The sequence below is a fragment of the Nematostella vectensis genome, chromosome 7 (genome assembly GCF_932526225.1).
Source record: "Nematostella vectensis chromosome 7, jaNemVect1.1, whole genome shotgun sequence".
Taxonomy (NCBI): domain Eukaryota; kingdom Metazoa; phylum Cnidaria; class Anthozoa; order Actiniaria; family Edwardsiidae; genus Nematostella; species Nematostella vectensis.
Window position 1 is genome coordinate 5,286,092 of NC_064040.1, and position 14,089 is coordinate 5,300,180.

At 38.7% G+C, this 14,089-nt stretch overlaps 2 protein-coding genes across 7 annotated transcripts in view; both read left to right on the forward strand.

Moving 5' to 3' along the window:
• The first annotated feature begins 374 nt into the window (after positions 1–374).
• LOC125568219 (MAM and LDL-receptor class A domain-containing protein 1-like) lies at positions 375–5,229 on the forward strand. Of its 2 annotated transcripts, none has more exons than XM_048729785.1 (8): positions 375–667; positions 778–892; positions 2,274–2,492; positions 2,865–3,035; positions 3,194–3,373; positions 3,655–3,798; positions 4,284–4,540; positions 4,999–5,229. In XM_048729785.1, exons 3-8 carry the CDS (start codon positions 2,276–2,278, stop codon positions 5,110–5,112), a joined length of 1,083 nt encoding a protein of 360 aa, XP_048585742.1. In that variant the 5' UTR covers positions 375–667; positions 778–892; positions 2,274–2,275; the 3' UTR covers positions 5,113–5,229. The 2 variants fall into 2 exon arrangements, with proteins under 2 accessions (XP_048585742.1, XP_048585743.1); XM_048729786.1 differs by having other exon boundaries at positions 375–662.
• A 1,266-nt stretch (positions 5,230–6,495) lies between these two features.
• LOC5507024 (mast/stem cell growth factor receptor Kit) overlaps positions 6,496–14,089 on the forward strand; it is a 17,467-nt gene continuing 9,873 nt past the window's right edge. Inside the window, exons 1-7 of one of the 5 annotated variants that reach the window (XM_048729775.1) lie at positions 6,496–7,296; positions 7,372–7,521; positions 10,416–10,477; positions 11,555–11,587; positions 12,269–12,427; positions 12,929–13,164; positions 13,651–13,750. In XM_048729775.1, coding sequence (XP_048585732.1) covers positions 7,517–7,521; positions 10,416–10,477; positions 11,555–11,587; positions 12,269–12,427; positions 12,929–13,164; positions 13,651–13,750 — 595 coding nt within the window. In that variant the 5' untranslated portion in view covers positions 6,496–7,296; positions 7,372–7,516. Of the gene's footprint in view, positions 7,297–7,371; positions 7,522–9,748; positions 10,001–10,415; positions 10,478–11,554; positions 11,588–12,268; positions 12,428–12,928; positions 13,165–13,650; positions 13,751–14,089 lie in introns of those variants that run through there. The other 4 variants (XM_048729773.1, XM_048729774.1, XM_048729776.1 and 1 more) reach the window with 4 other exon arrangements.

Consider the following 14,089-nt stretch of genomic DNA (forward strand, 5'->3'; position numbering starts at 1 on the left):
TTAAAAGCTGACAAAATTGCGGCGACAAGGATTCTATATGTATATTTTGTATTGCGTGGAATATTAAGGAGTAAAGAAAAAGAATACATGTTAGTGAAGTGCATAAAAAGATCATTCCAGCGAACAGTTAATCGATCGTACTTTTAAAAAAACACACACAAAATTCTTGCATAAAAGAATATTAAGTGCACCTTACATTATAATGCAAAAAGCCTGAAAAAAAGAGAAACATATGCGGAAAATGTGCCCGCCAGCTACAATAACACCCTGACTTGAAAAATGATCCAATATAAATGCAAATCTGAATTATAGTTCCTTGCATTATGACTTTTTCCTTTGTTTGATAAGTCTTTGTTGATTTCTAGAACAAAGAAGGATTTTGTGAAGGGAACATTGGGAACTACAATTGCCTCCTCTGTTCATTTTTTAAGATCTAGTCTTAAAAGATATTTCAAAGTTAAGTAATGAATACCTACTTATTTATATAACTGCTATTATACAATAATTATCAAGCACAATATTATCAAAGGTGCAGAAGAAGAAAGGAAAAGAGATGAAACAGGCTGGAGGTCTGGCCGAGGGTTAAAAGTCCTTGCTAAGGACAGGACAAATAGGCGAGCTTGTGTGGAGGCCTTTTGCGTAACAAGGCACGAATAGGAAAGGTAAGGTAAGTCAATATTATTAAGCAAATTTGTTTTAAAACCTTGTTGTTGTTGTTATTTTTATTTATTTTTCGTCCTAGAGCTGTGTACTTCTACAAAATCCATTATATCTCAGGTATCCCTCGCGCTCGGCCCAGGCCGTAACATTTACACCATTCAAGAAAACAACAAGCATTCTCATTTTGAACTTGGCCCACGTCTGCCTTACGTCACGCAGGTCATAGTATGAAGTGAGTGAAACATGCAATACACTCTCGGGTGGTTAGCAGAGCGAGACCACTTAACTCGCCGAATAAAGGAATTCATAGATCCAACATGTCAATCAAACACGCACGAATCGCCAATCAGGAAAGAGATAATGCAATAACAGCCATGTGGTCCCACAAAAGTCCCAAAAATCGACGGCAAAAAGATTGGTTTGAGATAATTTTTTGGGAATCTGGACAAGCAAATAAGCATTTTCCGGTCAGCGTAGAAAGTTCTAGCCCTGTTTTCTTTGATTGGCCACTTTTAGCGTAGAGGGCCGGGACTAAAATTGCAGAAAAAAACGTAAAATTTAGTACGAAGAAACGAAACACAAAAAGCAAACAAACCACATACAAGAGCAGTGTAAGTCCTACCATTAAACTTGTGCTTGATATTAACCTAGTTACTAAAATCACATATAAGAATGAGACTGTCGTTTGCATTTTTGCTTTGAATCTTGACATTTGGCGATAAAACATAAGTCATGCGTAAACAGCGAATTTGGTTTTCTCTTCTACTTTTCCCCGAAACTAAAATCACTGCAATTTGACAAAAAAAACATATAAACAAATATAGTACCTACAGAAGAGAGCACCGCTCTATCTTATTATTTCCATGTTTTCGTATTTTGAGCTGGACTCGTACCGTTTCCATTCAACAACCAAACTCGTAGTATCTATTTCTATGCTTCTCTACAAGGTTTTCACCAAGCTTGGACAACAAGTTTCATGTTAGGTGACCTTGTTATATTTCCCAAGTCACAGGAAAACCCCTATAAAAGCCCATATTTTAGATAAATCCGAGCAGGATTCACAGGCGGCATCCGACATGGTGTAAAACTTGGGGACTTGTGAGATTTTTTTGGAACATTTGGGTTGCACTTCGCTGGCTTCTTTTTGCTGCTTTTTGATTAGATATTCGTGCGCGCGTCGGATCTAGAAGCATGCGCGCGCACTCACCATGAGAACCTACCTCAACTACCGTCATTCAGCGCGCGCTTCGTTTGGTGTAAAGCCGCGCGCTGCATTCTGGTAGTTGAGGTAGGTTTCTATGGTAATGCGCGCGCATATCAAAGATAAAAATCTTTTCATCTACAATATTCAGTCACTAATATCATCATCATTATCACCATTATTACCATCGCCACCGCCATCCCCATCAGTAGACCAATAGCACACCATGAGCAACTATCATAGTCTTTCATTTCTCCTGCTCTTCCTCATCCTTCTTATCAACTAATTATCCTTACGTTGTTTTTCTTTATCTATCAATCGTTCTCACCTACCATTTTCTATTGACGTTATTTCGTTCTCTTTATATTTCTCTAGTCTACGATAACTAAAACGACGGTTGATTTATTCACAGGAATGGAAAGCCAATTCAACAAATACCGACACACCAAAGTAGACAATATGGGTTTCAATTATGACTACCAGAGCATTATGCATTACGGAAAAAGGACGTTTTCGCGAAATGGTCTTCCCACAATTCGAGCATTTCACAATCCCGACATGCCTCTTGGTCGTTCAGATGGCTTTAGTACGCTAGACAAGCAGAAAATGAACTGGCTGTACGACTGCAAAAGTAAGTATACACGGAGCTTGCTGAGCTAGCTATATTAGCTACCTGTTAGCTGGAATAGCTATGTTAGTTGGAATAGCCATGTTAGCCGGGCTAGCTATGTTAACAAGGGATAGCCATATTAGCCGGATCAGCTATGTTATCTTGGTTAGCTATGTTTTAGCTGTCTGTTAGCCATCTAAATTATGGATCGTACTCACTGGAAATTACTGCTAGCATTTCCTTCTTTTTGAGGACCATTCACGATGAATTGGCCGGTTTTTTTTACAATTCGAAACAGCGCCAGATATTTTGGCAAGTATGATTGAGAATGGCATCTTATCAGCAGTTAAGCTATAACTTTATACATTTCATACATAATATACATTTTTGCAGGTGATGCCGAGGAAGGCTGGAGCGCGTGGTCGGAATTTACTCCATGTAATATCAGATGTGTCAAGTCCAGACAACGTGTTTGCTTTGCGTCCGATAGACAGGCATGTCCGGGTGTCACGTCCAGCAATGTGAAAACGCAACGCGTACGATGCTCTCCGGCCGAATGTTATGGTAAAAGAGCAGTGAATAAAATATTAAAGTTTTGAAATATTTCCCTGATTCCACTACGCCTACGCAGACCGCTATGTGTTGTACAGCTTGTCTGTATTTTTCTAGTGATCGATGATCGCAGTCAATTATCATATCTCATTGTGTGTACTCTATATCAGCACCAGTCCAAGGCCACTGGGGGAGATGGGCACGCTGGTCTACATGCGACAAGACGTGTGGATACGGCAAACAGATGCGAAAGCGCGTTTGCGATGACCCCAAACCCAGAAATGGAGGCAAAACTTGTAAAGGCGCCGACACACAAGTGCGCATGTGCAACATGCAGCCATGCTCTTCAGGTAAGACTCGCGCCCGGGCTGACTCGGCCAATGACCGTCAGGAGTCTAGGTCTTCACTTTCTCATTTGTGGTCTTTGTTAAGAGCACCTTAAAGGTATCTCCAGTATATGCTCACAATCATTTCTGCTACTTAATGTAAAAAAAACGAAGCAACCTCCCCAGGGGGACAAATGAACTACAAAGCATGTCTCCTCGTTCTTGTTTCATCTGCGTGTTAGTATCCATTGTTATTTCATATGTACCTATAATGAAGAGGATCTCTTTTATTGCTCCTGCTGCAGATGCGTTAATGTGTAACTTTGATAAAGACATGTGCTTTTGGGAGAATGATTGGAGTAGTACTCCAACATTCCACTGGAGACGTCATCGGGGCCACACCCCAAGCCGTAACACGGGTCCCGTGTCTGACCACACCTCTGGAATGGGTAAGGCCTTTTATTTTTATTCAACTTTTTGAACGTTTCGTTAGACAACTTTTTATATGAACGTCTTTTAAAATATAACTTTCAGTAATTTAAACAGTTAAAAAACGGAGGGGGGTGACGAAAGCCTGAAGTGCTCCACAAGGTGTAGGGTGGAGGTGACGTTTAAGTATGCGAGTGCATGTTTCGTCGGCAGAATTTTAAACTTTGTGTAGTTCCAGAAAATATCCATACCCCCACATCCCTCTGGAATTTCCAGCCCCCTGGATAAAAATAAATACAGTAACTGTTAAGGAAAACCGGCATTTTACCCCCTCCCCGCTGGAAATTCCTGGACGCTTGACCCCCCCCCCCCCACCACCACCACCACCCCACCCCACCCCCTCGGAAGTTCCAATCCCCTCCATGGGAGGGGGGTTTGGGGTATTTTCTGGAACTAAACATTTGTCGTGTCTAGGATACCTTTAAATCCTCTTACTCTCCTACAGGTTACTATATATACCTAGAGACGAGCTGGCCTGCTCGGCGTGCCTACACCGCTACCCTCATCAGTAAATGGCTACCTCCAAGTGAGCTTAAGTGTCTAACCTTCTGGTACTCCATGTATGGCCATTCTGTCGGGGCCATGCGAGTCTATATCAGGGATGACTTTGAGATCAAGAAATTGCTCTGGCTACGTTCGGGTCAACAAGGCATGAAGTGGAGGAAGGCTGATATTAATATATCGTCTTCTTCGAGATATAGGGTAAGATTGTTTTCTTCCATACTTTTCATTTAGATGCGTACACAGGAGTGCCCCCTTGTCGGCTAAAAAGTGGGTCATTTCCTAAGAATCTTCAAATACTTTTTAATGCTTTTCCACATGATACCTATGACTGTGAACCCGCCAACCCAATTCTGGGAATGCGCCTTGAACCAGATACTATACCAAAATTTGATAGTAGACTCATCTAGTTTTCATCTTTATTGTAAGACTTCTTAGGGGCAGACTGAAAAATTTGAAATGTTTTACCAAAAGGAAGTTTGCCAAAAGTTGTTAGTGGAGAAAAGGGCAAACTAAAATCTTTATGGCTCCAAAGAGTTGTGGCTCAAAAAGAGAGCATTACTCGCTTAGTCTACTCTGGTTTTGAAAGACTCCTCACCCGCAAGGCTTGAGTTACTGGGGATGAAATGTTTCACTGATGTGATTTTATTTTTTTGCAGATTATTTTCGAAGGAGTGCGGGGTAATGGTTACACTGGAGACATTGCGCTTGACGACATCAGTTTTACCAATGGCAAATGCAACGATCCTGGATCTACCACAGCGCGTGCATGACTATGACGTCACTAGCTTCTGTGGTTACTAAGGCTCGTGACGTCATGTGACTTTGACGTCTTTATTCGACACATACTACGTCAAAATGACACCAAAAGTGCTTTCGAGCTTTCGATCGCCATGGTCATCAAACTTCGTTACGACCAAGTCACACGTTTAGGAAATTACAAGTCAACCGATTGGAGGCTCAGCAGCGCTATGAACAATTAATGTTTCGTGCCACGCAAACATATCCAGCTAGCGTGACTTATTCGTCGCGACGGTCGTCATATTGTTACGTCACATGAACTTCTCGTTTCGTTATCTTCGAGTCATGCAATCTTTTTTTGGCGCATCACTCTGCTTCATACAACACTTGACCTTCGCCAAAAAACTCACTACTAGCTCTACCGATGAGCAAAAAATGTGTAGTATAGAAAGCGTATGCCCACATCTAGTGTAATTAAAATCTTATTTCTATGCATATATTTATGGGGTTCATCACCGGGTAAACACATTCCATTGGCTTTCTCTTTTATTGTCACTTCCTTTTCTTTCAATGATCTCTTTTACATAGAAACCTTGTCTTACTGAAAACTTGACGTTGTTAATTCATACAACATATTTATTAAGAAATGTTCTTCTCAAGTATATCATATGTCATTTGGATATGCCTTGCTACAGTTCATCTTTTTCTTATTGTACAAAAGAATACCATGTAATATACTTTGTAAATAAAAAAGAGATTCTCAAGTGAATTTTGAAAAATATAGGAACTGCCCGGAAAGTAGATTTTTTACAAGGAAGGGACAAAGTATCTGGATTTAATTTTAATTTTAAATTTTTGACCCCAATTTTTATCACATATTGTAAATACGTATTTTAGTTATACTACGTGAATGCCTTTATTAAGATAAAAAAGATAGTTATGCTGTTCTTACAATCCCAGTTAAAATGTTATTACTGATTCTACATTAGATTAGGTTTAGATTAAAAGTTTAGCATTTACTTATTATCCATTGTATTTTATTTATTTCCTAACGATTATTTAAATGTACAACTGAAATAAAAGCTTTATTGTCATAATCGCACTTCACAAGAACTTGCGTTTTATTGAGCATTTTCGACATTTTTAAAACATCATAAACAAATGACTTATGGGAGCTATCGGTTCTGTTTAATAAACGAGCTTTTAGGATTTTCTCGGGCGTAATAACTCGAGTTTAGACAGCCCTGGAGCCAGCTGCAAACCAACTGTTTAAGCAAGCAGGTTTGAGAAGAAGTTAAATCAAGTCGGCGGGTGTTTGAGGTATCTGAATTCGAGTTATAGCGGGTTATTGTTAACGGGAGTTATCGTACTGGCGCACCTCGTGATCTTAAAAATCCCTGCAGCTATACCTTGTTTTTTTTATATCATTCAATTGTGATAAGATCTCGAAAGAAAAAAGTTTAAGTTTTAATAATTCATTTAGGAAATATTTTAATAGATTTCCTAAGTCAGCTTAATAAAATTAGTTCCCCTCTCGCACTTATTTTGTTAAAAGCTGACAAAATTGCGGCGACAAGGATTCTATATGTATATTTTGTATTGCGTGGAATATTAAGGAGTAAAGAAAAAGAATACATGTTAGTGAAGTGCATAAAAAGATCATTTCCAGCGAACAGTTAATCGATCGTACTTTTAAAAAAACACACACAAAATTCTTGCATAAAAGAATATTAAGTGCACCTTACATTATAATGCAAAAAGCCTGAAAAAAAGAGAAACATATGCGGAAAATGTGCCCGCCAGCTACAATAACACCCTGACTTGAAAAATGATCCAATATAAATGCAAATCTGAATTATAGTTCCTTGCATTATGACTTTTTCCTTTGTTTGATAAGTACTTGTTGATTTTTAGAACAAAGAAGGATTTTGTGAAGGGAACATTGGGAACTACAATTGCCTCCTCTGTTCATTTTTTAAGATCTAGTCTTAAAAGATATTTCAAAGTTAAGTAATGAATACCTACTTATTTATATAACTGCTATTATACAATAATTATCAAGCACAATATTATCAAAGGTGCAGAAGAAGAAAGGAAAAGAGATGAAACAGGCTGGAGGTCTGGCCGAGGGTTAAAAGTCCTTGCTAAGGACAGGACAAATAGGCGAGCTTGTGTGGAGGCCTTTTGCGTAACAAGGCACGAATAGGAAAGGTAAGGTAAGTCAATATTATTAAGCAAATTTGTTTTAAAACCTTGTTGTTGTTGTTATTTTTATTTATTTTTCGTCCTAGAGCTGTGTACTTCTACAAAATCCATTATATCTCAGGTATCCCTCGCGCTCGGCCCAGGCCGTAACATTTACACCATTCAAGAAAACAACAAGCATTCTCATTTTGAACTTGGCCCACGTCTGCCTTACGTCACGCAGGTCATAGTATGAAGTGAGTGAAACATGCAATACACTCTCGGGTGGTTAGCAGAGCGAGACCACTTAACTCGCCGAATAAAGGAATTCATAGATCCAACATGTCAATCAAACACGCACGAATCGCCAATCAGGAAAGAGATAATGCAATAACAGCCATGTGGTCCCACAAAAGTCCCAAAAATCGACGGCAAAAAGATTGGTTTGAGATAATTTTTTGGGAATCTGGACAAGCAAATAAGCATTTTCCGGTCAGCGTAGAAAGTTCTAGCCCTGTTTTCTTTGATTGGCCACTTTTAGCGTAGAGGGCCGGGACTAAAATTGCATAAAAAAACGTAAAATTTAGTACGAAGAAACGAAACACAAAAAGCAAACAAACCACATACAAGAGCAGTGTAAGTCCTACCATTAAACTTGTGCTTGATATTAACCTAGTTACTAAAATCACATATAAGAATGAGACTGTCGTTTGCATTTTTGCTTTGAATCTTGACATTTGGCGATAAAACATAAGTCATGCGTAAACAGCGAATTTGGTTTTCTCTTCTACTTTTCCCCGAAACTAAAATCACTGCAATTTGACAAAAAAAACATATAAACAAATATAGTACCTACAGAAGAGAGCACCGCTCTATCTTATTATTTCCTTGTTTTCGTATGTTGAGCTGGATTCGTACCGTTTCCATTCAACAACCAAACTCGTAGTATCTATTTCTATGCTTCTCTACAAGGTTTTCACCAAGCTTGGACAACAAGTTTCATGTTAGGTGACCTTGTTATATTTCCCAAGTCACAGGAAAACCCCTATAAAAGCCCATATTTTAGATAAATCCGAGCAGGATTCACAGGCGGCATCCGACATGATGTAAAACTTGGGGACTTGTGAGATTTTTTTGGAACATTTGGGTTGCACTTCGCTGGCTTCTTTTTGCTGCTTTTTGATTAGATATTCGTGCGCGCGTCGGATCTAGAAGCATGCGCGCGCACTCACCATGAGAACCTACCTCAACTACCGTCATGCAGCGCGCGCTTCGTTTGGTGTAAAGCCGCGCGCTGCATTCTGGTAGTTGAGGTAGGTTTCTATGGTAATGCGCGCGCAAACTTATAGGATTGGCCTATTACTCCCGTCACAAAATGCAATGAATATCAATTTCATGGTGCAAACGGCGAAAAACAGCTTTTTTTCGTTTTTTTTTTTTGGCTGGCCCCCATTCTCGCTCGGCCAAAGCATGTTCGGTCTTTCTCTTCTTTTCTGCTCCACAGCAATGTTAGCTTCGCACTAGCCAAACGCAAACTGTAAATGTCAAATGACAGATGAGAAATAGAAAGAATCTTGTCAACACGCTGCCGCGCTATTTTAGGAAGAAATTCTTCTTTCGCACCCCTCCCCCTTCCCTCTTGACACGCGCACTTTCCAGGCACGTAGCCTTTTTCTTCCATTTTCGGTTTTTCCTTTTTATTGTATGTATTATTGTAATTTGAAATTATTAACAAGAACTAAAATATTTAACGAGGGGGAAGACTTATTTGCGACTAGGAGGGAAAAAATCGCGTAAGGGTTGCGACAAGCTATCAAGTATTTATCGGGATAAGCTAATTCTCAGGATCCCAGAGCGTCGAGGACTTAGACGCGACCCCCCTTCTTTCGACTCGTTCTCGCGCCTTGGTTACGCTGCCCTCGATGCCCTGGGCACATTCTCGATAGGTGGCGACAGGAAATGCTAGATATTCCTCAGTTAGTAATTTTACATTGGCAATATTTCTCTAGGAAAGTTTCCTTAAAATAATATAATTCACCTCCCGTAGAAGCTTTATCCTTCCACATTATTACAACTTTTACTTTTAAGTCCTGTTGTTATTAAATATTCTATCATAAATTACTTTATTGTTTGGGGTGGGGGCTTTGTATTTGTACACGCAACATTGCCGATGGCTCTAATTGTCATCTTTCTGAAATTTTCTGAAATTGAAATGAAATGAAATCTTTTAAGACAAATAAGAATAACCATTAAAAGGCTCCTGGTGTTCGCTTAATGCGTTCTAATCAAAAGTCGCAGGTCTCGCTTCAAAGTAAGAAAAGGAATAGAAATAAGTTCTATATTAATACCACATATGTGAAAATCGCATTGTGTTAGCAAGACACTGGCATAAAAACGGAACGGCCAAATACACATGTTCGGGTTATTAATTACTTGTTCTGTCCTCCGATATAGAGTGGGCAATACATACATGAGTGGATCATACCTGACGTCACGACGTCAATTCTAGATTCTGTCATCTGTGCATAAAGTTAAGATTTTTCTTGCGTGAAAAAGACTCTATGACAATCAAATAGTCGTGAGACATCCTTTTCTGTTTATCTGGAAGCGCTAGCAGCATCGCAACTTAGATTTCAAGTGTCACTTATTCGATTCGTGCAGAAAGAGACTCGATCAAGTCGGCGAGCAAGTTCTTCTTTCGTGATTCGCAGCAAAACTTAATGGCTAAGGACAAATGTAAGAGTCTCTAATACAAATGCTAGTTAAAGAGAAAAAACACTATTTTCTTTTGATTATTGAAATTTTTCAAGAAAATTTTGAGACTTTCAGGAATATTTTAATGACTGTTTATTTTTTCTATTAATTACCTTTGTAATAACAAAAAACATAAATCAAACACATATAGGTAGAGCTAACCTGCTTTTATGTGCATTATAATAAGTTACATTTTGGGCTTGATATCTTGATCTTAACTTCAGCATTTTAACCAAAGCAAGACATACAAAAAGTTAATGTTTATGTAAAACTTGTACCGATGTTTAATATTTGCATAGTCGTGGCCATCAAACTTTAAGAATTACATCAAACATGATTTCTATATCGTGCTAAACATTGTATTTCCATTTTGCAACATGTTCGTCTACTCTTACAGAGGTATGACGGTGGATATAGCCCTCATTGCTTGCTTGCTACATGTCTTGTCTGTTGTAGGAGGTAGGTGTATTAAAAACATTTAATGGACCATGAAATATTTATTGACATTATTTTGATTGCTTCGTAGTTCTTTAAGGTTTCTTCGAGATAATGTCGGATATAAATTTTTTTTCATTTTGAAAACTTATGGCTATCTGTTTGATTAGTTTTTCGATGTTTATGTCAGTTTTCCTCGGTTATGATCGTATATTGCCTGAACCTTAATTTCTTCATGTATTTCTTCCCGGTCCTGTTTTAACTTTTGTCCATTCGCTATATCCTTTTAAAACCCATCATTGCCGAAGATTATGGGGATTATCTTATTTTGTTAAAAACGAATAAACCCAAAACAAAATTCATTTTTTAATATATATTAAGATAAGGCTCTTAAAATTTACATTGTTAAAACAAAAAAGCCGGACAACAAATAGTCATTTCGAGTTTTCTCTATCTTTCTAGTTTGCTCTTTCACTATATTGAGGTAAGAATATAATTTTCAGTGTTATTTGAAAGAAAAAGGCCGATAGCTCGGACCTCCGGGCTTGAGTCGCGTATACCAGCTTGCAACAGCTAGGCTTCTCCCTAGTGTTTCTCGTTATGGACCTCGCGGACGTTTGTTTACTTTGCTAGTTCGCCAACATGTACTCTTGTGGCGATGCAAGAATGGCCGATGTTGCCGCGGTTTGTATGGTGCTTCATCGATAGTAAAATGCACGGAAAAGTAAACTTTATGGGAAATACAATTAATTGAGAATAAGCTGAGTTTTATTCTTCAGCCTTAATGAAATGTCTCCCGGTGAAGCAATGTAAATTGTACTTTGCGGGGCGCCTTTTGATGGGTCCTTTAACAAAAGGTCCTCTCCAAATTATTAAATAACAACAAATGAGTGAGAGAGAAATATTGTATTAGCGGTCTGAAAGACAGAACGCTTAAACCGCACAGGTGATGCTATACGAACAATTTACCATTTACGACATGCGTAGAGGCTGCGTAAAAAGCATGATTTCGTTATGAGAGTCATAAACCGGAAGGGGGTAATGGAGATTGGGATTCAATGATGAATATTATCTTAACGTTCTCTGTTTTGTGCATTGCAGGTCTCAACACTACAGCGCGGACGGCCTCAACAAGTACAGTACCTTTGTTAGATATAATGATATTGATGATAACAATGATGATTGTAAATGTTGATTGGGTTTGAGTAAAATATAGCAACACACCTGAACTGAGTACTAAGTCGCCTTAGGGTCAGGGGGGTGCAACAAAAAGGCCACGTGACGTTACGTAATAATTGATCGGCAGTTATGATATTAAGCTTTAGTATTATATTAAGCGTTAATTTAGTTGTTGCCCTGGGACTGTATGAGACGAGAATTTTCACTTAAATGAATTCGCGTTTATAAGTATTTGCTGGAAGCCACCGAAAGGCCAAGACCCCAACGTTTTAGATAATTACAGGATTATTTTGGCCTATTTTAGACAATTTAGAAAAATAACAGCCATCCATTTATTGATATTCTTAATGATAATGATGATTAGTGATGACGATGATGATAACAATAATGATGAATAATGATGATAGTGATAACATTAATAACATTAATAATGCTTTGATAATGAAGATGATGATGATAAAGAAATTGATAATTATCTGATGATAACAATGATGATGGTAATAATACAGAGGATGCGTGTGGTAATAATGATGATAAATTTGATAATTTTGATGACGATAACGATGTTCTAATAATAAACATGATGATGATGATGATGCAATGGTGATTGTCGTAATGATGATGATTACGATACAGGTGTTGGTCCCACAAGTCAAGCTGATCAAGTATCGTGTTCATTCAATGATTGGGCGTTTTGTGGATGGAAGCCGCTCATCGACAAAAACTTCACATTCAAATGGGAAATATCAAACAGGTTCGGGAACCAAGAAACTGGACCTATTATGCTTTTAAACGGTAGGCATTTTGAGAAAAATGTAAATTAGAATAGGCTCAAATGCTAAAATGCAAATTACAATCACACTAATTTCTGACCATTTTAAAGTTCAAAATATAAAGCAAAAGGTGAGATTGGATTATTTAGGCAGGCTTGTCTCCTAGCATTTCGATATTTTTCAATATTTTTCAAAATAAAGGAAATGACAATATTTCAATGTTTCAATATTTTCTTAGAGTTTCTGTATTATTCCCCCAATCTTACGTTGTGCCCTCAATCTTACGTGGCCTGATACGGCGCTGTATAGTTTTTATACAACTATCTTAATCTTTTCTTAACTTATACGCGCGAGGAGAAGATTTCTCAAAACAGGAACAAAAGAAAAGGGGTGGGAGAGGGAGAGGGGGGGGGGGGCTAAAAGAGCTTCGTGTCTGAACCTGGATAAATTATATATCTATACCCCCATATACAACCTGTTGTGAAATACAGTGTCTTATAACTGTACAAAATCCCCTCTCTAGGAACCTACATTTTGATGAGAAGCGAAAAAAAGCCACCTGGTCAGAAAGCGGGTCTAGAAGTAAGCTTTACATCTGGAAAGGAAGGCTGTTTTGAATTCAGCTATTTCATGCGTGGAGAAGATATTGAACGGCTAACAGTCTACATGGATGGAGATGCGATCTTCAATCTGTCTGGTCCTCAAAGGGTCCGTTGGCTTTCCGCCAGAGGGAATTTACCGGCAAAATCGCCGTCCAAGGTATTAAAATAGATTTTACAAAGAAAGGATAGACATGATGCTGTTAATGAGGATATAGGATAATGGTATTGATGGCGGCGGTATTGGAGGTGATTATCGTGATGATTATAATTAATACGACGTTTATTTGTACATTCCCTATGCCTTTTTAAAGAGATCCAAAAATTTGGTTAAGTCTGAGCTTAACTGGCTGAAAGGCACGCTCTTGGATCATAATAAAGATATGATTGTGATAATGAAGATGGTGCGTGGTGTGTTGATTATGGCAGTGATGATATGTAATGTAATCACTGTGTTGATGGAGTTAGGTGGTTGTAATAGTGGGTGATGGTGATGGTAGTGGTGAAGTTGATGATTGTGTTGATGGAGTTAGTGGTTGTAATAGTGGGTGATGGTGATGGTAATGGTGAAGTTAATGATTGTGTTTATGGAGATGATTGATGCGTCGTTCATAGAGGCACTCAGGGGACCGCATTTCCTTTCTAGCTTTCCCAGCTCTTTATCGAGGGAGTCGTGGGCATTGGTCCTAGAGGGGATATAGCAATTGATCAGATTACCTGGAGACCCGGCCACCTTTGCAACACGGGTGAGTAGACCGATAAAGATTCGACCGATGAAATCATTATAAATCAATACCCAGGCCCGTACCCAGGGGGGAGGGGTGCGAGACGGGAGACGTGCTATTTGTAGACAAAGCTATAAAGCATGAGCTAGATAACTCTGGTATGTAGCCAAATCCGACAATAAACGTCCCGTCGGGATACTGCAAAGGCATAAAAAAAAACTTTTTTCGCGGGTGGTCTAGGTCCACTTTTTCGGTTTCGCATCACCCCCCCCCCCCCCCCTAAGAAAAATCCTGGGTACGGGCCTTATACCAAATCATTGGTCCAAGAAGGTTATTGAACTCAACAACAATACGAGAGCG